Raw genomic sequence first — 26,611 nt, 5'->3', positions numbered from 1 at the left:
AGCTTAGTCAACATCACAGGATTGATGGTGAGTATAAAAAAGAGGAAGGAAGAGACATGTATGCTTCCCTGAGCTCTTTGGAAGAAGGGTGGTCTAAAAATGTGTGGGATTGTATTGCATTATTTAATTTTTGCTGGTTTAAATTGACTTTTCTGATTTTTAATGCTAACGTGGGCATGTACTGTTACGAGCTGTTCATTTCCGGGAAGGGTCGAAGGAGGAGAGGAGTACGTTGATATCGCTTAACTGAAAATACAGATTTAAAAACAAATACTGTAAATGGCCTTAGCCTCTTTTCCTTCCAGCTGCCTGACTTGTTGAATAGAGAAAATTAAGACATACACATTATGGCTTGCTGAATAGTTTCAAGGACAGAGAGTCATTAGCGTTTTCTTAAATTGCAGGAAGGATTGAACACTTTGCAACTCTGTTTCTTTCTTGCAAAAGGTTGACTTAATTTAAAAAAAAAATTTCAAACCATCTTTGAAGAAATATAAAGGCTGAGAAATGAAATTTATTGAGAATAGTTCCAGCTATAGCTCCCCTCCCAAGGGATGCTAAAGCTCCCACTTGCTTGTAACTGCCTTGGCTTTTCCGCCCTTGCTTTTCCCAGGATGTCCCTTCCATATCCAAATCTCTTGATTCACATTCTTTGACGTACGAAGTTGGTTTTTCCTTTTCTTGCAATGTTCCATCTCTCTCTGGGCCTGGATACACCAACGTAAAGACTCTTCTCTTGTTTTAGATCTTAAACACGGCTCGGAAGCACTTCGGCGCAGGAGGGAACCAGCGCATCCGTTTCACGCTGCCGCCTTTGGTCTTTGCGGCCTACCAGCTCGCGTTCCGCTATAAGGAGAACTCCAAAGTGGTGAGTGCGTGAGTTGACATTGCCTGTTGGGTGTAGTTTTCATCTCTGGTCTCGAAAAAGACCAGGAGGTGGGCTGGAGATAGCTGAGTAGAAAGGCCTCAAAAGTGCCATGTGTTTGTCTTACTCTGCACTCTGCTTTTCACCCCTAAGCGTTCTCAAAGTGGCTGATGTAGAAGGTAAAACTTTGTAAAATGTAAAGCTTAGCAATATGCAAGAGTAAATAAGAGTGCTCTTTGTGAATGGAGTTCTACACCGGGGTTGTTACTCGGTTTGATTCCCCTTCTTTGCTGGTTTTTAACCCTCTGTTTTAATTTCAACCTGTTTCTCTCTTCCCCTCTCTTTTTTTGAAAGGATGACAAATGGGAGAAGAAATGCCAGAAAATCTTTTCCTTTGCGCATCAGACAATCAGTGCTTTGATCAAAGCTGAGCTGGCAGAGCTGCCCCTGCGCCTCTTCCTCCAAGGGGCTCTCGCTGCGGGGGAAATTGGGTTTGAGAACCACGAAACGGTGGCCTATGAATTCATGTCCCAGGTGGGGAATCCACATTTTTTCTGTATTTAAAAACAACACAGAAACTGTGTAGAAATCTTAGTTCAACAGCTGTGCCATATTCCAGTGGGCAATGAGGTACACTCAGGCCCCTTGATTTCATCTTTTTATTGGAGTGGAGCTGCCCTATAGAACTCGAAATGTGATTTCTTTGATTTGATATCTGTGATTCCTATTGGGGGGGGGCATAATTGGACTGTGTCTTGGGTTGGACCGTACCAGTTTTTTGCTTGATCTATCTCAATTCACCCCTTCACAATATGCTTGGATACAAATCCAGAGGAGTTAGCCCTGTTGGTCTGTAGTAGCAAAATAGTAAAGAGTCCAGTAGCATCTTTAAGACTAACCAACTTTATTGTAGCGTTAAGCTTTCGAGAGCCACAGCCCTCCTCGTTAGATGAGAGCTGTGAGAGAGATAGATGAGAGAGAGAGCTGTGGCTCTCAAAAGCTTATGCTACAATAAGGTTGGCTAGACTTAAAGGTGCTACTGGACTTTTTACTATTTTGCTTGGATACAATGACACAGATGTGGGAAACATAAATAGGTATGGCACAGATCTGCTTGCGCAAGATCTGCCGATATATTATAGTGCCTAGAAATTTCCTGCCGCTATATTAGTGCCCAGAAAATTCCTGCTGCTACATTACAGCGCCCAGAAATTTCCTGCCGCTACATTAGTGCCTAGAAATTTCCTGCCGCTATATTAGTGCCCAGAAAATTCCTGCTGCTACATTACAGCGCCCAGAAATTTCCTGCCGCTACATTAGTGCCCAGAAATTTCCTGTCGCTACATTAGTGCCCAGAAATTTCCTGCCGCTACATTACAGCGCCCAGAAATTTCCTGCCGCTACATTAGTGCCCAGAAATTTCCTGCCGCTATATTAGTGCCCAGAAATTTCCTGCTGCTACATTACAGCGCCTAGAAATTTCCTGCCGCTATATTAGTGCCCAGAAATTTCCTGCCGCTACATTACAGTGCCCAGAAATTTCCTGCCGCTACATTACAGTGCCCAGAAATTTCCTGCCGCTACATTACAGCGCCTAGAAATTTCCTGCCGCTATATTAGTGCCCAGAAAATTGCTGCTGCTACATTACAGCGCCCAGAAATTTTCTGCCGCTATATTACAGTGCCCAGAAATTTCCTGCCGCTATATTAGTGCCCAGAAAATTCCTGCTGCTACATTACAGCGCCCAGAAATTTCCTGCCGCTATATTACAGTGCCCAGAAATTTCCTGCCGCTACATTATAGTGCCCAGAAATTGATTGCACAAGATTTGTAAGCAGAAATGCGAGTGGGCATACAATGAGTCTGACATGGCGCTAGTGCCTACTTCTGTCTTTCCCTTGCATTTCTGTTTGCACAAGGGGAAGCCTTGCTTTAAAGCGAGCCCATGTGGAGTAGTGGTTGGCGTCACGCTAGGAGCTGGGAGACCAAGGTTTGAACTTCTGCTCTGCTGTGGAAGCCCACTGGGTTACCACGGGCCAGTCACTTTGTAGGATGATGGTTATGAAGATAAAGGGGAGGAGGGGAGAATGTTGTAAGCTGCTTTGGGTCAAAAGTGGAGTGAGCAAATGAAAAAATGCAGGCTTACGGGCGAGAGCGCACCGTTTCTTTGACAGCTGTTGCAAGCATTCCCTTTTTTGAAACTGTGCAGAGAACTTAGACTGATTACTAGTAGCTTGGGCTTTTTTTTTTTTTGGCAGAAGGAAAAGTGGTAATCAGACTTTACTACTTAACACCTCCCCCCCTTCACTTTTGCTTTTTGTCTGAATCAGGCATTCTCTCTGTATGAAGACGAAATCAGTGATTCAAAAGCGCAGCTGGCCGCAATCACCTTGATAATTGGGACGTTCGAGCGGATGAAGTGCTTCGGCGAGGAGAACCATGAGCCCTTGAGAACGCAGTGCGCCTTGGCGGCCTCCAAACTACTGAAGAAGCCAGATCAGTGCCGGGCTGTCAGCACCTGCGCTCATCTCTTCTGGTCCGGCCGGAACACGGACAAGAACGGGGAAGAGGTGAGAGGCTGCTTTAAGGGCGAGCGGGTTTTTTGTGTGTGTTACTTTTCTACGTGGAAGTCGGGCCCATTTAGATGCCAATGAGATCTGCTTGTGCCCTTTTTATCTGGCGCCTCGCCGGGATCTTCTACATCCTATCTTAGCCCAACTTTCAGGGTTTTCTGATGATTTTAAGGTTCAGTTCCTGCTTGACAACCCAGATAAGGAAATAACGGAAAGAGTAGCTAAGTTTCTCTACAGTGCCATGGCTATACGCCCTGGCAAGTCATATTCTGTACTGGTTTTGCTGCCCTGCTGCCCTGCTCCTATCTGTAATTTTAATCTCATTTTGTATGGAGTCTCTGTATTTAAAATTTTATATTTTATATATGCCAATAAAGGCTTGCTTGACTTGAGACCTGCTTGAGTCGTAGTCCTTCTCTTGAGTATTTTGGAATAGCTTCATTTAACATAGTCGGATGGACTTCTGAGTAAACCTGTATAGGTTGGTAGTCCAGAAGAGCGCTGGCCCTTTGACTCAGATCCTGTCCCTTAAACCTTGGTTCATCCCCTTGTGGAATTCTACTTTATTAACGAAATTAGCATATTAAAGGACCCAGAGAGATCATTTTCAGTGTTCAGATAAATGCATTGGTTGTTGGCCGTTTTTTATAATGTTACGGGATAATAAGGTAAGGTAAAGCGTTTCTTTATGCCTCTTTGTAAGTTGTTAACAATGCTTCCGGGGTTTTTTTTTTCTGTAGTTGGGTGTATGAAATGTTGTGTGTTGGGATATCTCTTCCGTTTGTGGTGATGGATTTTTGAGTACATATAAAGAAAAATCTCGCTATTCCAAGGCGGTGGAACAAAACAAGGGACTGACTTAGGGGCGTATTAGGTGTTATGGGGAAGCTTGGTGAACATATTGATGCGGAACTAGAGACCAGCCTCTATTTTTTTCTTCTTGGCTTGCTGTCTTAGCTTCATGGCGGGAAGAGAGTCATGGAGTGCCTAAAAAAGGCGTTAAAGATTGCCAATCAGTGCATGGACCCCTCTCTCCAAGTTCAGCTCTTCATCGAGATTCTGAACCGATACATCTACTTCTACGAGAAGGAAAACGATGCGGTAAGCGATGCCGTATTGAAGAATGCTGATGGTGCTCCAGTTTCTAAGGCTTCCAACTAAACTTTGGTTGCAGATGCCTGCTGCTTCCTCCCTGTAAAGTGGTTTGAGAAGGGTAGGGACAGACTGGGAGGAAAGCAAGTCCCTGCTTCCCTGCCTCAGCCCGCCTTAGCTGTGTCTGGCTCAGCCAGGTGCCTCCTTTTCATGCCATGCAGAATACAGCATCTGCCCTGCACAGGGCTCAGGTATTCCTTGCTCGGCTATTGGTCCACTGGGACTTTTCCTAGTGCCCTTAATGACCGATCCTCCCTTGGAGAAGGGAGGAGTAGAAGCAGAGTCGTGTTAATGTGGGAGGATAACGGTGAAGGGGAGAGGCCCAGGAACGGAGGAGGGTTGCAAATGCTTGTCTGAAATCATGTGGTTGGAAACATCGGGGGTAGAGGATTTGCAGAGTGGGAAAGGCTTAGGCACAGCTTGCTGTCTGTTCTTCCTCCTTTACTCCAGATCGCCACCTCTGGAAAATGCCTTGCACCAAGCATGCACTTCGTTGAGATTCCGTTGCTCATGTTTTCACATAATGTTCAATGTTAGGCTTGCAATGCATGGGATGTAGTTGGATTCGTCTTAGGGGAAAATTGATAGCTTTGGGCAAGGTGTACTTTCTTCCGGGAACTTCCTTTGCTATTGCCAGTCTTCTCATAGGGCCTTTTTAAAGTTGGGGTAGAGACCAGAGTTCCTTGCAGCATAGTTTGGGAAGCACTGGGTAGTTCAGTTGAGTGCCTTTTTTTACGCTTGTCTAAGCATAAGTGTACTACAGACCTTGTTATCCGCAAAAAATAATCTTAGCAGTTCTCCCATCCCAGCTAAGTGGCTTCTCCCTCCCAATATACTGAAAACCAGGGCTTTTTTCTGGGAAAAGAGGTGGTGGAACTCAGTGGGTTGCCCTCAGAAAAAATGGTCACATGGCTGGTGGCCCCGCCCCCTGATCTCCAGACAGAGGGGAGTTTAGATTGCCCTCCGTGCTGCTGGAGTGGCACAGAGGGCAATCTCAACTCCCCTCTGTCTGGAGATCAGGGGGCGGGGCCACCAGCCATGTGACCATTTTCAAGAGGTTCCAGAACTCCGTTCCACTGCGTTCCAGCTGAAAAAAAGCTCTGCTGAAAACACTCTCTTTCTCTCCAGGTAGTCATAACTATCTCTTGACTTATTTCTATCTCCTTGCCTTCTGTATATCTAGGTGACAATTCAGGTTTTGAATCAGCTCATACAGAAAATCCGGGAAGACCTTCCGAGCCTGGAATCGACAGAGGAAACCGAGCAAATCAACAAACACTTTCACAACACGCTGGAGCACTTGCGATTGAGGAGGGAGTCGCCGGAGTCCGAGGGGCCCATCTACGAAGGGCTGATCATTTAAAAAGGAAAAGGAAAAAGAAAAATAGCTTGTGCGCTCACTGTCCTGCTTATCTTTCTTATTTACACAGAGTACATGATTTTTTTTTCCTTACGCTAGAGTTCATAGATTGTGCCTTTCGGAAGTGCCAACTTTGGCTACTTGGTTGCTTTTCTTCCCCCCTGCTGTGTGACTCGTTCAGTGTTGCGCTTCTGAACACTTCTTCTCCCAAATGTTCCAACAGTTTGGACCAGCGGCTTGATCGACTGATACCGTCAGGAAGTTAGCATGGCTGAGAAGCCCTTCTCTTTAAAAATCTCCTGCAGTTTCCTTGCCCTGCCTTCCACAATCTTAATTTCTGTCTCCTCCTAATTCTGTGGCTCCTTTATTTTCTGTCCTCTTCTAATGTCTAATCTGGCTTTCCATTTTCAAGTGTTATAGATGTGTATTTGGTTTATTTTTATAGAATTCCCCCCCTTCCCATTTTCCTGTATGTGGGATTTGGCTTTTTTCATGTTTTAAAAAATGCAGCAAATTATATCCTGTTTTTGTCCTTCCGTCTCCCAATAAATAAATGCATGTTTTTGGAGTTTAAGCAGTCAGCGCTCAAAACCCAGAAGCTATATTTTGCATATGGAGCCTCCGTGACAGTCAGATTGTTAACACGGGGCATATTTCTCAAGAAGGTAACTTTTTGTTTCCAGCATAGTATTAAGGAAAAGTAATGGATAAATTGTGGTCTATATAGTTATATGTATAACCTTCATTACTGTAAAATTGGCCAGGTCTGGGGGAGGGAGGGATGTATTACACAGTTCTATCATGAATTTGCACCAGTGAAAACAATAAAAGTTGCTATTAACAAGTGACTCTGTCTGTCTTCTGGTATGGTTAGCGCCTAACGTGGTCATCAACCATGTATGAATGCATGAAGTTGCCTTATTCTGAACCAAGGTCAGCATTGTCTATGCAGGCAGCTGCTCTCCAGGGTCTCAGGCAGAGGTCTTTCAAATCGCCTCCTACCTGATCCTTTTCACTGGAGACGCTGGCGATTAGGACCTTTTGCACATCAAACAGATGCTCTACCTCAGCCATAGCCCCTCATATAAGTATGCAGTTGCCTTCTACTGAGACACAGGATTGGTCCGTCCTAGCTCAGTGTGATCTGCTATGATTGGCAGGGTTGAGAAGGGTCTTTCCCAACCTGTGCATCCAGTTTGGTGTAGTGGTTAAGAGCGACAGGACTCTAATCTGGAGAGCCAGGTTTGATTCCCCACTCCGCCGCTTGAAGCCAGCTGCGTGACCTTGGGTCAGTCACTTAAGAGCAGCAGGACTCTAATCTGGAGAGCCAGGTTTGATTCCCCACTCCTCCGCTTGAAGCCAGCTGCGTGACCTTGGATCAGTGACAGCACTCTCAGAGCTCTCTCAGCCCCACCCACCTCACAGGGTGATTGTTGTGAGGATAATAATAACACACTTTGTAAACTGCTCTGAGTGAGCATTAAGTTGTCCTGAAGGTGGTATACAAATCAAATGTTATTACTATTATTATTATCTGAAGGTTTCTTCACAGGAGAGGGTCGGGACTGAACCTTGAAATCCTTTCATGCAAGCCAGTTGCTCCCCCGCCAAGCTACGGCCCCTTCCCACAAGGCCCTGAAAGTGTGCTGTGCCTCACATACAATTTTTTAAAGACACGTTTGAACACATGAAGTTTCATCTTATCCCCCAGTATCAATATAAAGCATTCTTTGGGCTGCTCCATCTTCGTGCCAGGCTCCTTGAGGTTAAGAGAAAAGGTTCTTTGGCTGCTTTTTGGTTTTTGAATGCCTGTTGGGAGTCTTGACTTTGTGCAAGCCCCACTTAGGCTGCCTAAGGACAGAAGAATGTATCTTACTAATTTGTATCAGAAGTCCTCCTTGATCTATTCTGTCACCTGCAGCGTGAGCCAGATGGCTCCCAGGTTGGTCATGGAGTTCCACTTCTGTATTTTGTAGAGTTGCCGTCCTGTCTGCTTGGACCCAGTAGGGTAACTGTCAAGACCTCCCTGTTTCACAAACCTTCGTTGTGTTAGGTTTTCTAACTCCTCTAGCTCTGTATCCAAGTGATCAACACAGCTGCAGTTGCTATATAGCAATGATAATTTTGCATAGAATGCTATGTGTGTGTTGGTACTTCAGTTAGGTCTTTACCAACTGCACGGAAAGGGGCATTTAAACCACACCGGCTCTCTTGGTCTGCCTGGCTGGGAAGTCCCTGCCAAGCAGCTGAAGCCGGGGTTTAAATGCCCCTTTCCGTGCCACTGTGCAGCGGCAGGAAAAAGGGCATTTAAACCACACTGGTTCGCTTGAGCTGCCTGGCTGGGAAGTTCCCACCAAGCAGTTGAAGCACGGGAGTTTAAAATTTAAAGAGCCCCTTGCTGTGGAGCCCTGTGGAATGACGTCATCGTGCAATCCCAGGAGCACACGTGGAAAGTGTGTGTGCGTAGTGGCAGGGTAGCCACCTCCTGTGGGGAGTTGTCCCAGGTGCTGGCAAACACTACCCTGAGTTCCACCACCTGTTTCCCCAGAAAAAAAAGCCCTGATCATCATCATCATCTGTGCTTATATACTGCCCTTCTGGACAGATTAGTGCCCCACCCAGAGCAGTAAGCAAGTTAGTGTTATTACCCCCACAATACTGCTGAGGAGCTGGGGCTGAGAGGAGTGGCTTACCCAATGCCACCTACTGAGCTCATGGCAGTAGTGGGATTCGAACCAGTAAAGTGCTGATTCGCAGCCCAACGACTTGAGTGCATAACTAGAAATTGAATAATTGTTTGGCCTTAATGCTAAATAGCTGCAATCGACAGAGTTGGAAAAAAATTTGTCATAAAATAGTACTTGTTACGAACCACCTTTATTTTAATAACTGTAAAACGTTTCACAGATCCATGTGTGCGCCATGCTGAGAATGTATGTCAGCAGTTTAGAACAGCTGTCTTGTTCCAAGGGAGTGTGTGTGGAGTGTGTAGGCTGCACCTGGGCTCCCTTACAATTGGAATCCTTTCATTTTTAGTTGTATGCTGCCTCCAAAGCCCTCCGGTGGCCCCAAGGAATTAGAAACGACACGAAGCCTACAAACAAAATGCAAGATGAAACAGCAGCCTCTTGACGTGAAACGGCGTAATTGTCAAAAGGTCAGAACAAGATAAAGACTCTTTGACTTAGTCCTGGAGAGGTGATACGCTTGGTGCCACTCACATTTCTGTAGGGAGGGGACTCCATATATGGGCCACCATCAAAGACCAGGCCCTGGATCTATTCACCACCAGCCTAATCTCCGAAGATGGAGGCACTCCGACCAGGATGGGGAAGTTCATGTGGAAGAAGGGAGTCATTCGGTTGTCCTGGTTCAAAGCCATCGAAGACCTGTCCGATGAAACTAGCACTTGGAAGGCCTGCTAGTTCAATAGTTAATATGAACGTTACCAATGTGAAGAGCTAGCAAAGCTCTTTATCCAAGAGAGAGAACAGCTGGTGCACCAGCCTAAAGCGCTTTGTTACAAAAATCAAGATGGGTAGCCATGTTTGTCTGTCTGTAGCGGTAAAAAAGAGCAAGAGTCCACGAGCACCTATAAGACTAACAAAATTTTTGGTAGGGTATGAGCTTTCATGAGCCACAGCTTTTTCAGGTATCTGAAGGTATCAGGTATCTGAAGAAGTGAGCTGTGATTCATGAAAGCTCATATTCTACTGTAAATTTTGTTAGTCTTATAGGTGCTACTGGACTCTTGATCTTTTCTTATGATACAAAGATTTTTCTTGGTCTCCAGAATAAAAAAGTCTCATCTAGGAGCGCCTCTGAGCTGTGAACTCGGTTCTTGAGGTGGGGGAAGAAACATCCCTGTCCAGTTCTGGTTGATACCAATTTCCTGAATACACAAAAGCACCCATCTCGTTTGGGTTGAACTTCAGTTTATTAACTCTCATCCAATTTGCTCCAGGCATGAGTTTGAGATTTCATTGCTTCTTCTTCTCCCTGCCCCCACCCTCAAATGGCTTAAAAATAAGAGTCGGGTTTCTCATGATGATTCGTGTAATTGGAGTGCCATTCTATGCAACTTTGGCTCCCAAATCTTATTTTAGGACACCGAGCTTAAGCTTTTGCAATAGAGGCAACGAGGTTATGTTCTGACTCCATATTGGTTGAGACGAACGTATGAAGATACCGCCTCCTTGATTAAATGTTGGTCTGGTATTGTCTACTCGGACAGTGATCTTCAAGGACTTTTCCAGCTGTGAGATCTTGCTGGAGATTAAAGCAAAGTCTTCTATATGCTGGAGATTGAACCAAGGTCGTCTATATGCACAACCCACGTGGTGTACTGTTGAACTAAGGGGCAAGGCCATGTGTTGACAGGCAGGTGGATCTAATTTGTTGTAAGCCAAATGCTGAAACCTGTCTTCTGTAAAGCAGTTCAGAACTTGACCCCTGACCCAGGTTGCTGTTGAGAGGTGGTGCAGCTAAGCCAGAACTCATCTATAACCTCAGCTATAAACTCACTGTACAGCAGGGGTTCCCAATCTTAAGCAGCCTATGGGCACTTCTAAAACTTCGAGAACTGAGTGGGCAGCACCACAAAATGGCTGCCATGGGGTACTGGGGCTAATTGCAAAATGCTGAGAAATCACCTGCCAAGCACCAGTGGTTTCTGGGTTCTCCTGTTCCGATGAGGTGGAGGAAAGCTAGGATTGGCTGCTTGCTTTGTTTCCAAAGCATTTGTTCCACAAAGCAAACAGGCACCAGGAAACCATGGACAGGTGCCATGGTGCCCCTGGGCACCATGTTGGGGATGACTACTGATATAGCCCTAGGTAAGGTGTTAGTTCTTTCCCTTCATTGGTAAGATGTTGACATTACTGGCATGTTTGATGGGGCTGTTATATGAATTACAGAGAACCCATAGCAAGTGTTTTGCGCAGTGTAGGTTTGGGCCAAGAGTTGAAATGTTCGTCGACCCAGTTTCTTACCTCCATGGAGAGGGTGAATGTTGGTTTTTATCTAACCAAGTTCACAGTAACGTAATTGTCTCAGCATGCAGTCAATTGCTGCATAGCTCCAGTGAACCCATCTCTTAGCAACTGGAATATTTTCCTCTCTCTTTGTTCGCATCTCATCCAGTATTTCAACACATGAGCCACCAGGTGTTTGCTTACTCAACGTTTCATCCATTCCTTGGTCTAAATGAGATGCAACAGTACACAGGGGGAACCCGAGGGATACTTCTGGTTGAGATGTCCACTGGCTATGGGAGGCATTGGCACACAAAGATATGGCCATTTAAAGTTGGTTGAATCAGACTTCCGAAAGCTTGAACAGACAACATAGTGTTGGTCTTGCTTCTAGTTCATGGTCCATATTGGCTAGCGAAGACTGGAGGAACTCCTAAGCCTGTGTTACTTATGACTGAAACATGGTAACTGCTGTGTGGAAGGCAACTTAACGTGGTGTTACGCTGGTGATGCAGATATTATATGATGCTAACTGCTGGAAGTGAAATTACAGATGCAAAGGTTATCCTCTGATGACTTGCTTATATTTCTAGGCACTCTAGACTCAACAACCATTTCTGGCTGCGCGAGCTGGAGTCACGAGTTTTCGTTCACATGCAATGAGGTAAATGGCTGAACATTGGCTCTTTTCACAGCTAAGACTTAGACTTTTCTCCCCTCTCACTCCTAGAGAGCTGGAAGTGTGCAATGGTTTTATAACGGGGCCCTATCTGTTGAAAAACCATTCTCTAGGATTCTTTCAGGATCTATGAAGGAAGAATGTAACTATGGCGGGAGCTTAACGTTTGAGTGTGCGTGTGTGAAAGAGGAAGTTGTGCTAGAGTTCAGTTGTGATGCTCATGGGAAGTTCTTGATGAGCGGGGTTTCATAGCATTACTGAGTGGTGCAATGTCGGTTTTGGTTATGTTACCCACTAGTGCATAGTGGAAGATGTGCTCGTAGAACTGCCACGCTGAAAAGAATAAAGAAATCTTTGCAAAACACATTGGAACACGTAGAATGTGCGTGTCTGGGATGTCAGGCAGATTTTTTCTTTCTGTTCTTAAATCCATGTGCTATGAAGTGGAAAAAATGCAGCATTTTTAAATCCATAGAAGTCATCTTTTTTTAAAAAACTTTTTGGCAGTCTCCCTGCCGAAATTATAACAGAGGTTCAATTTGAAATGACTGCTGTGACTGTTCTTAAGAGCTAAGACTCCAGTTTGGACAACCAGCGGGTTGCTGGCAGTTTCAGACTTCTTAAACATACCCCTAAGTTTTTATCGTGAACAGAGTCTGGGAGCTATCAAGAAGAAGACATGTTGACTTTCCTTTGCAGGCCTGGATGAGTCAATTCTCATGCTTTATGCTTGCATTGCAAGGTCTCGTTAGCAGAGCTTTGTGTTTTAAAGCAGTATTCTCCCTGGATTTACATATATTTCAGTACAGAATGTTTGAAGGGCAGCTTTTTAACGTGGTCTGGTCTTTACTCTAGATGAGCACCTGGCTGGTGTTCTTCTTAGAAGCAAAACAGAACCACTGTAAAACTTGCTTTCTCACAGTACACTTCCTCATGTAAACATATTTGGGTGAATTTTAGCCTTGCCAGGGCACAACAGTTTAAAAAAAGCCTTTCTGAAGCTCATGTGGCACAACGGGTACAAGATGGGGTTAATGGCCGAATTCAGCCACAGGAGCCAAAACGACGCCTCGTAGAGAGCGTGAGGGATGCATTGTCCATGGCAAGCTGCTCTGATGATCATCAGGAGTGTGTAGGGTGCCCAACACAAGCCGAAAACGCAGACAATGATTGCTAAGGATTTGGCTACCCGTTTATCCCGGGAAAGCCGAAACCTGCTAGCCATAGTGTTGGCGACATCCGTCCTCTTTGTGGAGGTGGAAATGCTCTCGAGAGCTTTGTAGAAACTGTCCCATGGTGATTTGGTCTGAACATCCACTTGCAAAGGTGGGAGGTCTTGAGTGATGTTAAAGTCTACAGATGGTCTTTCCGAATTGTGGTCATCAAGGCCAGAGGTTGCAGGCCTGGCGGGTGAGAGGCTGTTCGACCTCTTCTGGCTTCTTTTCCTGTTGGTCGGTTTCACGAAAAACACGGCATGTTCTCGTTTCTTCCCTTGGGAGCGTAATTCGCAGTGCTCTTGGCCTGGCGGGAGATTCCCTGTTCTGACGGGCGTCCGCTTCCTAATGTTGAAGTAGATGCTTAAGTTGAAGTAAGTGACGCTGATGAAAGGGGTGAAGAACTCGATGGTGGAGGCGATCATGAGAAAATACCAGTTGTAGAAGAACTCCGCGTAACACTCTTTCTCGGGAAGGATGCTGCGCTGAGCAATGTACTCCCAGCTGATGATGGCAGGACCGTAGAGGAGAAAAGCTGCTAGCCACACCATCACCATTTTTACTACTGCATTCCGGGTCATACCCTTCTGGGCTCGGTAACTGACCTAGGAGAAGAGGCAGGAAAAAATTATCAGACATTAGGCTAGCACTGACTTACCTATCCTGAAGTGGAAATGCCTAGAGAGAAGCTTTAATTTGTATGTATATGTTGAAGTAGCTTTCAACCAGACTTTCTACTGAAATAGTTCAAGGAAGTTTTTAAGTGTGTGCATTTGTGTGTGTGTGTGTATATACTAGAGATGGGCACAAACTGGAAAAAAACCCCGAACCATGTAGTTTGTGGATCGTCGCATTTCATGAACCACAAACTTTCATGAACCTGGCCCAGTTCGTGAACCGGTTTGTTTGGTTCGGGAAAATGTCACATCCAGGTCAGCAAATTGTCACTTCCGGGTCAGCAGAAGGCCACTTTCAGATCAGCAGAAGGTCTGCAGGAAGTCCATCCCCTGTTGCCTAGGAAACTGATTGATTGGTGCCAGGCTGTCTGCAGTGACAAACCAAAAAATGAACCAAATGAACCAGCCTAAAGTTCGTGGCGGTTCATCAGAAAGGGGTTCTGACAAACCACCGGTTTGTGAACCACAAGCCTGCCCAGTTCGTCACGAACTTTGATTCATATTTTGGTTCGTGCCCATCTCTAGTGTATACCATACACACACTCAAAAGACAAAAATTGACTTATCATGCCTTTCAGAACTGAAAGGCAGCTGAGAGTAGCTGAACCAAAACAGAAGATTGACAACAACTACTAAAGAATAATAAAAGCAATACACTTATCATCCAGCAGCAAGGAAATTAAATTACACCATGATAGAAATCAATTCAGTTAATCTACCAGCTTCCAAAATAATAAGGTTTTTACACCTCCATAGAAATGAGGGGGCAGAAGAACGTAAGAAGAGCTCTGCTGGTTAAGACTAGTGCTGCCTCCTTGCATTGGATGAATAAAATCCTGCCCTCAAATCATAGTTGACTTACGGTGACCCCTGGTGGAGTTTTCATGGCAAGAGACTAACAGAGGTGGTTTGATCACCTGCCTCTGCAACCCTGGTCTTTGTTGGAGGTCTCCCATCCAATCACTAACCAAGGCCAACCCTGCTTAGCTTCCGAGAGCTCATGAGATCAGACTCTCATGGGCTATACAGGTCAAGGTACTTGTATTGGGAATTCAGAGGTTTTCTGCCTCTGTAGATGGAGGCTTCAGTCTAGTAGCCATTGATGGGATCTCTCCTCCGTGAATCTACTTTAACACCCTTATAAAATTATCTGTGGCCATCACTACCTCCACTGGCAGTGAATTACGCAGTTTAATTGCTCATTGAGTAAAGAAGTATTTCCCTTTGTCTCGAACCTATTTCCCAACAATTTCCATCGGTTACCTTTCTGCGTCCTAGTATTACGGGAGGGGAGGGGGAAGCTCCCTCTAACCACTTTCTCCTCTCCAGCCAAGGCAAGAGAGGTGTCTTGAGACCAGGAGTTTTAAAGTCTGGTGGTCACAGCTTAGACATTGCCTGGTCCCATGTGCCCATTGTTTTGTATATGTCACTGTGTTTCTTCGGGGATTATGGACAGCAGTGCAATTTGGCTTAATGGCTGCTGATGTCAGAAGTGAAGTGATCGATGCTTAGAGCAGAGGAAAGCATCACTGCTCTTTTATGGGAAGAAAGGGATAGCTCAAGATGGGTAGCCATGTTATTCTGTCTAGCAGCAGAAAAGAGCATGAGTCCAGTAGCACCTGTAAGACCAGTAAAATTTGTGGTACGGTATGAGCTTTTGTGAGTCACAGTTCACTTCTTCAGATAGCTGTGAGCTCATGAAAGCTCATACCCTACCACAAATTTTGTTAGTCTTATAGGAAGAAGGGGATATTAGGGGTGATCTTTCTTCCAGATGGCCATAGTCTGCTACAATTGATTCTCATCTATAGAGTGGCACCTCTTCCAGCTTTGGGAGGAACCCATGGCTCAAGGGTAGAGCATCTGTGTGGCATACAGAAGGTCCCAGGTTCAATCCATGGCACCTGCAGTTAAAAGGCAGAAGGGTGATGTGAAAATCTCTATTGGAAACTTTGGAGAGCCACTGCCAGTCTGAGTAGACATTACTGACCTTAATGGACCCATGGGTCCTATTCAGTATAAGGCAGTGTATGTTCCTGTGAGAGATCTCAATCGATATTAGGTCGTTTTCTATGCTCACCCCTGCCGCCAAAACGATTCATGAACAGACAGCATACAAGTGCCCTATGTACAGCAGCAAAAGCAGATGTGCCACCCAACCTGGAGTGGAGATCCAGTTTGGTGTAGTGATTAAGAGCGGCAGGACTCTAATCTGGACAACTGGATATGATTCCCCACTCCTCCACTTGAAGCTAGTTGGGTGACCTTGGGTCAGTCACAGCTCTCTCAGAGCTCTCTCAGCACCACCCACCTCACAGGGTGATTGTCCTGAAGGGCGCTATATAAATTATTATTATTATTATTATTATTATTATTATTACGCACTTTGTAAGCTGCTGAGTGTGGAATTAAGTTGTCCTGAAGGGCAGTATATAAATTGAATGTTATTATTATTATTATTATAAAAACGGGGGGGGGGGAGCTTTGATGAGGGCTTCAAATTAGTTACAACAATGCCGTCTTTGCAGACAGCGAAGCTGAGGATTCGCAAGTCAGATAATGCAGTTCACTCCAGCCCACGAATACAAACTGCTTCAATAAATTAGGCTTTGAGGCTTGTTCGTTGCCGCGGCAGATTAACACAACCGCCCCACTGGAATTTGAAGTCTTAAGTAGCTGAAGGAAGAGACACAGACTATGTGATCCGGGCTGATCATGACTGGAGGGGGAAAGCCTCACATGGGGTTTAGAGTAGGAGAAGTTGCGTGCCGTTGACAGGTGCGGAATGACGACAGGTGAGCTTTGAAAGGTATGGGCCCAGGAAGTCCCAGTGTTGATTGTGTATGTACGGCGAGGAAGATGGCATGCTTGATTTAATTAGCTCTCTGATTCTTTAGCTGCAGGTTACGGCACCAATGGATTCAAGAAGCCTCTTTAAAATTCAATGTGTCTCTTACTTCCATAAGTGACTTCTCAGGGCTGTTTTTGTGCTCAAGCACTAATTGCATGTGGGTAGAAGCTAAGCTCTTAAGCAACTTTGCGTTCTGATCTTGCACGCCTGTGTCTGTCGCAGGGCCGAGGGCTGGGAGGAGGTCGGCATATTTCCCCAAACAAAATCAAAGCTGCTCTGCGTGCCTGCTTGTTATCATCGGTCGTGCACATTTAGAGGAAAATAGAGCGGCACCGTGAATCAAAGCACTGGGGAAAATATGAGAAATGTAGTACAACCAGTTCCTTTCATGAAAGACCACCAAACAAAGTTGTCTGCTCAATAACGCAAGTCTAATGTTGGCATCTATGGAAACTACATTGCTCACCCCACTAGGGTTCCCTAAAGGTCACCTAAACCACTTAGATACTAGCAAAATTGGAGCGGGACGGGGGATTCTGCACTGATATTGGCAAAAACAGAAGGATCTGCTGAATGTTAATTAGATGGTTTGTTTAGTGATGGAGTCAACGAAGAAGAAAAGAGATGACTGACACAAAAAGATAAAAGCTATGTTCTCTTAGTATCAGTGCTGCGTCTCCTTCCAACAAGCGCATGAGCTGCCCTTGTCGGAAACAGCGTAGGAGGCTCGGTGTCAGAAGTGTCGTTCAATAGAAAGTAATTTCTCTTACTGCTTTGGTAACAGAGATGAACCTGTCGAAGCTGATCAAGACAATGTTGAAAACGGAGGCTGTGCACACCAGATAATCCATCACCAACCAGAGTTTGCACAGGCTTTTCCCAAACTTCCATTCCCCCGTCAGAATGTAAGGGATGTAGAGAGGAATGCAAAATCCACCTGTGGATGGAGAGCAGATAAATCATCATATGTCAAAACATTTTTTAAAATGTATTTACGTTATTGATAGTCCGCCTTTCTTGCTGAGACTCAAGGTGGATTATACAAGGCTGATTATAAGAGAGCTTTTTCGGTCCTGGCACCAACCTGGTGGAATTCTCTGTCCATGGAGGCCCGGTCTCAACAAGAGAATTTTCGTCCAGTCTCAATAAGAGAAATTTCACCCGGTCTCAACAAGAGAATTTTCGCCCAGTCTCAACAAGCGAAATTTCACTGGGCCTCTAAAATGGAGATGTTCCACCAGGTTTATGGGGATTGAAGCAGGCGGATAATCCAACCTGCCCCTCCCAGTGGGGGGAAGAATATGTGCCCCAACCTGTATTTATTAAATCTCTGTCACCCTTCCTCGCAGATCTTGAGGACGTTAGATGTAGGGTGCAATGTGGGCTGTCTTAGCATGTTTTTATCGCTCTATTCATATGATTGCTACCGGTTGTTTTATTATTTATATTTATATGCTGTTAATCTGCTCTGAGCCCACTTGTGGAGAGAGCGGACTATACATTATAAATTAAATAAATAACTAAATTTACAGTGTGAGTCAGTACAGTCAATATCAAAGACATTTCAATAAACATGTAATGAGTATATATGTGAAAATTTGCAAAGATTTAAAAACCAGCAGAAATCCAGTACAGAGCTGAAGAAATGCTGAAACGGAGCGTAAGCAATTCTGCGACTGACATATTAAACAACATAGAACTACCCTTTAGGATCATACTTATAGTAACAGTGGTGAAGTCTATGATGCCTCAATATTTACAGCAATAGAAGTAAAGTCTGCGGTCCCTTCCTATCCCTGAATAAAAAGCCCTCTTGAATAATTCAGTTTTGCATTGTGTGCGGAAGGCCGGGAGAATGGGAGCTTTCCTAACCTCCTCTAGTAGACCATTCCATAAACTGGGGGCCACCATGGAGAAGGCACATTTATGGGCAGCTATTAATTTTGCCCATGTAAACCAAGTTCAGAGTTGGTATAGTGGTGTGTCCTGTACCAGCATCTGCACAATATCATGTTTGAACTGACTTATAATCTAAGCAATTGTAGGTATTTAGCAATACCTTGTGCACTGGGTTAGATATTCTGGAATTCTTTAACCTCAGATCTGAGCTAGAACAAGGGATTTATCAAATGGAGCTGCACCTGCTGAAACGCAAGGCAACAAAACAAAACCCTTTAGTATTCTCTGTATATGGTCTTTTTCTTTATATGACTGTCTCGTTCTTTTATATTGGGGAGTATTAGCACCATCTACTGAGGCCTGGAGAGTGTGAGGGGGATTATTTCATTCTAGTAAAGAGGCAGAATAGTTTCATGAGATTAAATGTATGGCAGCGGTTTTTAGACTTTTTGGCGTGGGACCCTCTTCTAAAGTTAATGCCGTGTTTAGGACCTGGAGTTCCTTGCCAGGTCACTCCACTTTGCTTTCCCTTGCTCCAATATAAAATGCAAGAATCTCACATCGGTGAGCACTGACCAGGTTTTATATTTCATGTTTAGTGTTTCTCTATGTACAAGCAGGGGACCCTCACGGAGTTGTGGGGTGTATCTCCCCACACTATTTCTTCTTTCCCAGAAAGCTCCCATAGTCTCTCCCCTTTCTCTGCTTCCTTCTCTCTTACCACTCACCCACCAACCTACATTTCATCTGCCCTCCTGCCTTTGGCTGTATTTATTAATTTACTGCACGTAGACCCTGCCTTACTTCCCAATGTGGACCTAAAGCAGCTTACATCAAACTCCTCTCCTCCACTTTATTCCCACAACAACCTTGAGAGGTAAGTTAAGCTGAAAAGCTGTATCTGTCTCAAAGTCACCTGGGGAGCATCTGCAGCAGAGTGGTGATTCGAACCTGGGTCCCCCAGATCCTAGTCTGAAACGCTAACCACTACACAACACTGGCTTTCATGGGGTTGCTGCAGTTGGACAGTAGCAAGCAGCCCAGCTTAGGTGAGTCAGGCAAGTCTGGTGCTATGAAATTGCTTGGTGGCTGCTGCGATAAGTCCTCCTGTGATGTCCTCCCTCAAGGGCCGAAACACCCTGACCTGGATAGCCCAGGTGAGCCCAATCTTGTCAGATCTCAGACACTAAGCAGGGTTGGCCTTGGTTAGTAATTGGATGGGAGACCTCCCACAAAGACCAGGGTTGCAGAGGCAGGCAATGGCCATGAAAACCATACCAGGAGGTCGCCTTCAGTCAGCTATGACTTGAGGGCACTCTCCACCACCACCAAGGGCCAAAACAGCCTTGGAAATGTCCCTGCCCCCTCCCCCCGCCTTTTACTGACAAACCAAGGTTTAAAAGTGGGAAATCCTGTTGTGATTCCCTAGCAATTGCTACTAAGGGCACTAATTTCATAAAACTACAGGTGCTGTTTCTATTATTTGGGGGGGGGATTTAACTTCCCTATTTTTTTTTAAATCAGATTTTTCTGTAAGCCTGGGCCATTTTTCAGGTTTGTAGAACCTTGTCTGTTCACGTCTCTGCCATATAAGCATTCACAGATTTGGCCAAGCTGAGAATTAGATATATTGATGATAGCTTGACTCAGCTACAAGCTGTGGTCCAAGGCAATTTCCCACATCATTCATAGGCAAACCCAGTTTTGCCCTTGAGTCTTCCCCAAGTCTTTCCTTGCAACTCACCCTTCTCTTTTTCCCTCCTAGCCTTTTCAAATTTTGATTTATTTATTCCTTGCTTTTGTCTCCACTGGGGACCAAAAACAGCTCCTAACAGCTCTTTCTTTCTCCGTTTTATTCTTGAAACAACAGAGTGAGTGAGTGGCCCAAATTCATCTGACAAGCTTCCATGACAGAGTGGAAGTTTGAATCTGGGTCTTCCAGATCTTAGTCCAACACTCTAATCACTTGTCACCCACTCCCCAACTTTTATGTCCACAGTAGGGTTGCCAGCTCCAAGTTGGGGAATTCCTGGAGATCTAGGGGGTGAAACCTGGAGAAACTGGAATTTGAGGAGGGACCTTGGCATGGCATAATTCCATAGAGCCCACCCCCCAAAGTAGCCATTTTATCCAGGTGAACTTATCTTTGTGGCCTGGAGACCAGTTGTAATTCCGGGAGATCTCCAGCCACTACCTGGAGGCTGGCAACCCTAGTCCACAGTTTGAGAACCAACAATATTGTGGGTGTGAGCATGTACAAACTGTACCAGGCCCAGAGGGATGTTTGGTAGTGGTAAAGCAAGTTTCAAGCCCAGCAGCACCTTAAAAACCAACAAGATTTCCATGGTATAAGCTTTTGAGAGTCAGACTCCCTTTTTCAGTTAGGAATGGAGATCCCAGTCGGAAGGTGGAAGTGAAACAAACCCATTTCTGAAGCAATTCCTGCCCTGCAAAATACAGACTGACATGAAATCCAGACCTCAAATGAGCAAGATTGGGGTCCGGTAGCATCCTAAAGACCTACATCTCGCTCTTTTACTAGAGATCAACACAGCTACAAGGCCATATTAACCCATGGCCGGGCCCCTGGGCTTTCAGGTATTTTGGACCCCCTCTGGTACTTCGATCTTTCACTCCGCTGCAGCTGACAGCCTGACCCTGGTATGGCAGGTACTAAACCACAGTACACAGCCCTGTATCCATAGAATTATATTCATATATACTTATGAACAGGGCTTTTTTTCAGCTGGAACACGGTGGAACGGAGTTCCGGCACCTCTTGAAAATGGTCACATGGCTGGTGGCCCCGCCTCCTGATCTCCAGACAGAGGGAGTTTAGATAGCCCTCCGTGCTGCTCCAGCCATGTGACCGAGGGTGATTTAAACTTTAAAAAACTCCCCCCTTGTTCCAGCTGACTCAAAGTGATGTCATTGTGTAGTCCTGGGAGCATGTGGTACCAGGGGCACTACCTCCTGCCAAGAGTTGCCCCCTGTGCGGGCAATTCACTGAGTTCTACCACCTCTTTTCCCAGAAAAAAAGCCCTGCTTATGAGAGTATATATATGGATAAATATATATGTATACATATTGCTACGGTGCGGAGTGTAAAGTGCCTTTAACCACTGTAGCCCTAGGGCACAGGTAACTGTGCCTCAGCAAAAAAATTGATGGACCCCTAGTCCCTGCAGGGCCCCTAAGCGTCAATCTAGTCAACATTATGAATAATATGGCCCTGCACATCTACCTCCCCGCCCCGCCCCGAGACCTCAGGTTGTTTCCTCGAGCTTCTTGCACAGACACCGACCAAGTGAAACGTCCCTTGCTCAAGTATTTCATTTATCGCTTGCTCGGATGGTTCAAGCCGTGGACGGCTTTCATGCCTTGCCCAGAAGGTAAGAAACCAGCTTTCCCCGCTGAGCAAACCCGAAGGGAGAAAGTCCTTCCTGCTTCCGGATATTGCAGTCCATTTAGATTGCAACTGAAAACAAAAAGCAGCTTTTAAGCAATTTATCATCAGCTTGAAGTCAATTTAAGCTTACGGTGACCGCAAACCGAGTATGCCTATGGTCATTAACGATATCTGCTGTTGTTGATCATTTATATAACATTTGTGCAACAACAACAAAAAAAGCTTTCCCCTTCTTATTTGTCCTCGCAATACCCCGGTGAGGCAAGTCATTATTCATCTCTTTAGTGATGGGGAACTAAACCGATGCTGAAAGAGACAAGGCCAAAGAGATACCATTGATACCCTGACTAGCTTTGCAGGACAACTCTGCACAGAGTAAGTACAGTCTAAACACTGGCTTGGATCCAGATTCATGTTTCTGCCGTTGCAAGGAATTCCACCAGCAGAGCACCATTTTTACCCCGCCTCCCACTTCCTATGCCAGCCCCAAACGCCCCCCTGAAATCCTGTTCCTGATGGTCTCTTCTTCCCCAGGAATACGTGTTGCAGAAGATGACACAATCATGTGGGGAGTACTTCTATCTGTTGAAACATCGGGTCTGGATCCAACCTACAGATGGTCACCGTTTTTCTCCAAGTCACACGTCCACATAGCAAAATGCTTTATGCTTCGCCTTACTGAAGCATATCTTTGTTACCATCTTCCTCATGCAGCTAATAAAAACTAAATTTAATCAGTTAGTTGATCATAGACATCGGTGAAGATTTAATTGAGGCACGTTGTGTTTGTAGGTAATGTGCACAATGCGTCATAGCGGGCTCCATTTCAGAAGAGACATGCTTTCTTTTCCAGGGGAAAAAGAGGAATGCCTCCTCTAAGAGAAGATCTCACCACCTGCCAACTACTAAGAATAATTAAGCTTTAACCCACTAAAATATTTTGATCAATTAATCAACTAAATTAATTGATTAAAATATTTTATTGGGTTAAATGGGAGCCCTGTTGGAGCTGGTGATAGATTTTTTAAAAGGTTAATTATTCTTGGCTAAATGTCCTGACCTGGATAGCCCAGGTGAGCCTGAGCTCGTCACATCTCAGAAGCTAAGCAGGGTTGGCTTTGGTTAGTAATTGGATGGGAGACCTCTAATGAAGACCCTGGTTGCAGAGCCAGGCAATGGCAAACCACCTCTGTCAGTCTCTTGCCACAAAAACCCAACCAGGGGTTGCCATAAGTCAACTGTGACTTGAGGGCACCATCACACCAATCAGCTAAATGTCAAATTATGGTCAATTAACAGGTGGAGACACTTGCCCAAAGCTGTATGATGAAACAAGTGGAGATGCCCGGTATAATCTTTGGCACGTCCAATGAAAGGCATCTCAGGTAACTGCGGGAGGGGGAGATCTTCTCTGCTTGAGATCCCACAATGTTATACCAGCCCAGAGTAGACATCAGGGCTAGATGTATTGACAGTCTGGCTTGGTATGAAGTGTATGTTCTTATACATGTATGAAGCCTGTATGTTGCAGGGAGAAATTCCCAAGTTCTATCCCTTGATCTCCCCCCTGGTCGTGTTGTCTGTTTTTTACAGCTTGCCACCCCCGCCCCCACCCCTCCGAGGGCGGGATCAGATTGTAGGGGTTGTGCAATGCTGAGCACCACACTGAGAGGCTGTTTTATTGTATTTACAGTTCTAATGGATCTTGTTCTATGTTGCTGTCATTTTATCCTTATCTGTATTAACTGATGTTGTTACCTGCTCTGAGCCCATTTGCAGGGAGAGCGGGCTATAAGCTTAATAAAACAAAAATCAAAAATTGCATTTCCAGTTGGACACGTGAAGCTGCCTTTTATAGTGACTTCAGCCACTGGTCTATCCAAGGTCAGTAGCGTCCACTCTATAGCTTTCCAGGATCTTAAGCAGAGATTCTTCATATCGCCTACCTGATAGCTTTAACTGGAAATTGAAACGGGGAACTTTCTGCATGCAAAACAGCCCCCCCCCCAATATTCAGTAAACAAGCCGGACACTTGATCCCTAGAAAATACATGTGGCTGCTTTACATTGAGTCAGATCATTAATCAGGACCAGTATTGGCAATGTCTGACCGTCAGTGATGTCCCAGGGTCTCAGGTGTGTCTTTCACATTACTTCCTATCTGACCTTTTAAACTGGAGGTTGCACCTAGGGCCCTGCACATGTAAGACAGATGCTCCAGCATTGACACATGCCCTCCCATATTCTCAGCAAAGAGGGATCAATATTTGTTTTTTTTTTAAAAAGAAAATATTTATCTTATAGAAAGATATTTATAAAGCTGTTTGCAAAATGAGGAGCTACTTTTAGGAAAAAAAATGCTAGAGAGGAAAGGCTAATTATCTTATTTTTCTGACAGCATCTATAAATGCAGACGGTTGTAAATACTGCTGCTATACATATTGGAGCTGCTAAGGCAGCAGTCTTGTTTATTGAATCTCTCAGTTGTTGATTGTATTGACTTATCCTGTGTAATCCGCCTTGAGTCTCAGCGATAAAGACAGACTATAAATAAGGCATAAATAACACCATGAAGCTGTCTTTTGTTGAGTCAGATCATTATCACAATCAATATGGTCTACTCTGACCAGCAGTGACATTTTAGGGTATCTGGCAGAGTCCTTTCACATCTCCTCCTGTCTGAAAATTTTAACTGGAAGTGCCGGGAGATGTAACTGGGAGGCACCTTCTTCATGACAAGTGCGTGCTCTGCCTGAAAACCACAACCTTTCAGGTCACAGGTAATAAGAATACAAGAAGAGCTCTGCTGGATCAGACCGATGGTCAATCTAGTCCAGTCTCATGTTTCATGCAGCAGCCAACTGGTTGTCCCAGAGAGCCAAAAAACAGGTCCGTGGAAAATCCTGTCTGTGCTGCATGATTTGATTCCAGTGGCACTATGTAGTGCAATCCTAAGATGAGTTACTGTTTAGGATTGCACTGTTAGAGACCAACAAGATTTTTTAAGGGTATAAGCTTTCGAGAGCCAAAGCTCCCTTCTCCAGAAATCCAAAGAAGGGAGCTATGACTCTTCAAAGTTTATACCCTGAAAATCTTGTTGGTCTCTAAGCTGCCACAGGTAGCTCTGCTGCCTGTATCTGAAGAAGGGAGCTGTGACTCTTGAAAACTTACACCCTTGAAAAATCTGGTTGGTCTTTAAGCTGCCACTGCACTCAAATATTGCAGACTGACATGGCTACCTACCTGAAAATACCTCTCTGCACTGGAAACCCTGGCAAACTGCTGCCGGCCAGAGCGGACAACTGTGGATCTAGAGGAAAAGTTACGTCCTATGACCCTCTAGCCTCCTCTTTCCTAGCAAAATCAAAAAGAGTCCAGTAGCACCTTTAAGACTAACCAATTTTATTATAGCATAAGCTTTCGAGAATCAAGTTCTCTTCATCAGATGCCTGATCAAAACTGGGCAGATACAGAAGAGGAGGGGGAAAGAGAGAGAAAGAGAGGAAAGAAGGGGTCATAAATCACAAGGGGACAGAATGCAATTAGCATGGAGGCTATCAAAACATTCCTTTGCTTGGAAATGTAAACATCTCCTTTTGGTGTGCAGTCAGTTTGCTGTATTAGTTTGTAGCAGTGAAGGTATCCAGTTCCTATGTAGTATAAGCCTTCGGTAACCACAGCTCTCCCTGCCAGCTGCACCTGACAAAGAGAACTGTGGTCCCCGAAAGCCCACACCAGGCGTCACTGGGCTCCCCCAGATCACGCCTCTGTAAAGAGAATCTGTTACCTGTGATAATGTGATAACCATTCATAGTCTCTATTCAGTCCCAGCTTGACAGAGTCAAATTTGCATATGAATTCCAATTCAGCAGCCTCCCGTTGGAAAATGCCCCCTTCTTTCCTCTCTTTCTCTCTCTTCCCCCCTCCTCTTCTGTATCTGCCCAGTTTTGATCAGGCATCTGATGAAGAGAACTTGATTCTCGAAAGCTTATGCTACAATAAAATTGGTTAGTCTTAAAGGTGCTACTGGACTCTTTTTGATTTTGCTACTACAGACTAACACGGCTAACTCCTCTGGATCTTTCCTAGCAGTAGCTCCCCTTCTGCATCTCCCCAAGCCCCGTCCCGGGGCTGTACTCACCCACTAACAGATCCGCAATAGCCAAGTTGAGGAAGAAGAAGTTCCCCTGGGTGCGCAGACTTTTGTCCACCACGAAAGCCAAGACGACCAAGGCGTTGCCCAGCACCGTCGTGAGCACGACCAGTCCCATCAGGGCGGCCAGGAGGATGGAGACGGGCGCCGAGAACTGTCCGTGGTGCTGAAAGAGGCGCTCCTCTCCGGCCGCGCATTCGTTGCCCAGCGAGGCTGAGGAACGGCTGGAGAAATTGAAACCCAGAAGCTCTTCGGACATCGCGGCAGCAGCTGAGAAAAGGCTCGGCGGGGAAAGATCGTGAGGTTTGGAGGGTCTTTTTTTTTATTACATCCCTTTGCTAAGAAACTCCAGGTTCGGCTCCCGGGAAAGCGAATGGCAAGATTTTGGTCCTCGGAGACCAACAAGCTTTCCAGGGTAGAAGGTTTGGGGAGTCAACGCTTCCTTCCTTCTTCAGACTGGAAAGCGAAGCGAGAGCGCGGGAGCTCTTCCCCTTGGGCTTCCGAAGTGAGTCACCCTTCTCTACTTTAGTCGGGGAGGGCAGACATTTGGACGGGAGGGGAAAAGAAGTGAAGTAGAGCGAGGGAGAGAAAATCGCTTGCGCGCTCCTAGCTTAGCATCCCCGGGAAGGGATGGAAGTGGCTGGACTTGGTTCAGCCCCCGAAGCGGTGCCCCGTCGTCCTAGAGTCACCAGCTTTCGGTCTGGGAGCTGGCAAAGGGGCTTCCCGGAGAAGGTTTTTAATTCAGAGCGCAAAGATTTTTGCCAGGTGCGAAGTGATTCAGAGTGTCCAATGAGGAACGCCCCCA

The 26,611-nt window shown here is 45.4% G+C and overlaps 2 protein-coding genes across 2 annotated transcripts in view; one reads left to right on the top strand and one right to left on the bottom strand.

The window, feature by feature from the left end:
• Nucleotides 1-6,799, top strand: part of VPS35 (VPS35 retromer complex component) — a 29,471-nt gene extending 22,672 nt beyond the window's left edge. The window contains exons 13-17 of the mRNA XM_055000840.1: nucleotides 746-868; nucleotides 1,220-1,399; nucleotides 3,197-3,436; nucleotides 4,397-4,540; nucleotides 5,775-6,799. Coding sequence (XP_054856815.1) covers nucleotides 746-868; nucleotides 1,220-1,399; nucleotides 3,197-3,436; nucleotides 4,397-4,540; nucleotides 5,775-5,954 — 867 coding nt within the window. The 3' untranslated portion in view covers nucleotides 5,955-6,799. The remainder of the gene's footprint in view (nucleotides 1-745; nucleotides 869-1,219; nucleotides 1,400-3,196; nucleotides 3,437-4,396; nucleotides 4,541-5,774) is intronic.
• Nucleotides 6,800-12,534: 5,735 nt separating this feature from the next.
• On the bottom strand, nucleotides 12,535-25,963 carry LOC129344252 (histamine H3 receptor-like). The gene is made up of 3 exons (XM_055000816.1): nucleotides 25,795-25,963; nucleotides 17,116-17,282; nucleotides 12,535-13,422 (listed from the first exon to the last, which is right to left on the bottom strand). Exons 1-3 carry the CDS (start codon nucleotides 25,922-25,924, stop codon nucleotides 12,535-12,537), a joined length of 1,185 nt encoding a protein of 394 aa, XP_054856791.1. The 5' UTR covers nucleotides 25,925-25,963.
• Nucleotides 25,964-26,611: the final 648 nt, after the last annotated feature.

The sequence above is a fragment of the Eublepharis macularius genome, chromosome 16 (assembly GCF_028583425.1).
Source record: "Eublepharis macularius isolate TG4126 chromosome 16, MPM_Emac_v1.0, whole genome shotgun sequence".
Taxonomy (NCBI): domain Eukaryota; kingdom Metazoa; phylum Chordata; class Lepidosauria; order Squamata; family Eublepharidae; genus Eublepharis; species Eublepharis macularius.
This window is presented reverse-complemented; position numbering and strand designations above follow the sequence as displayed.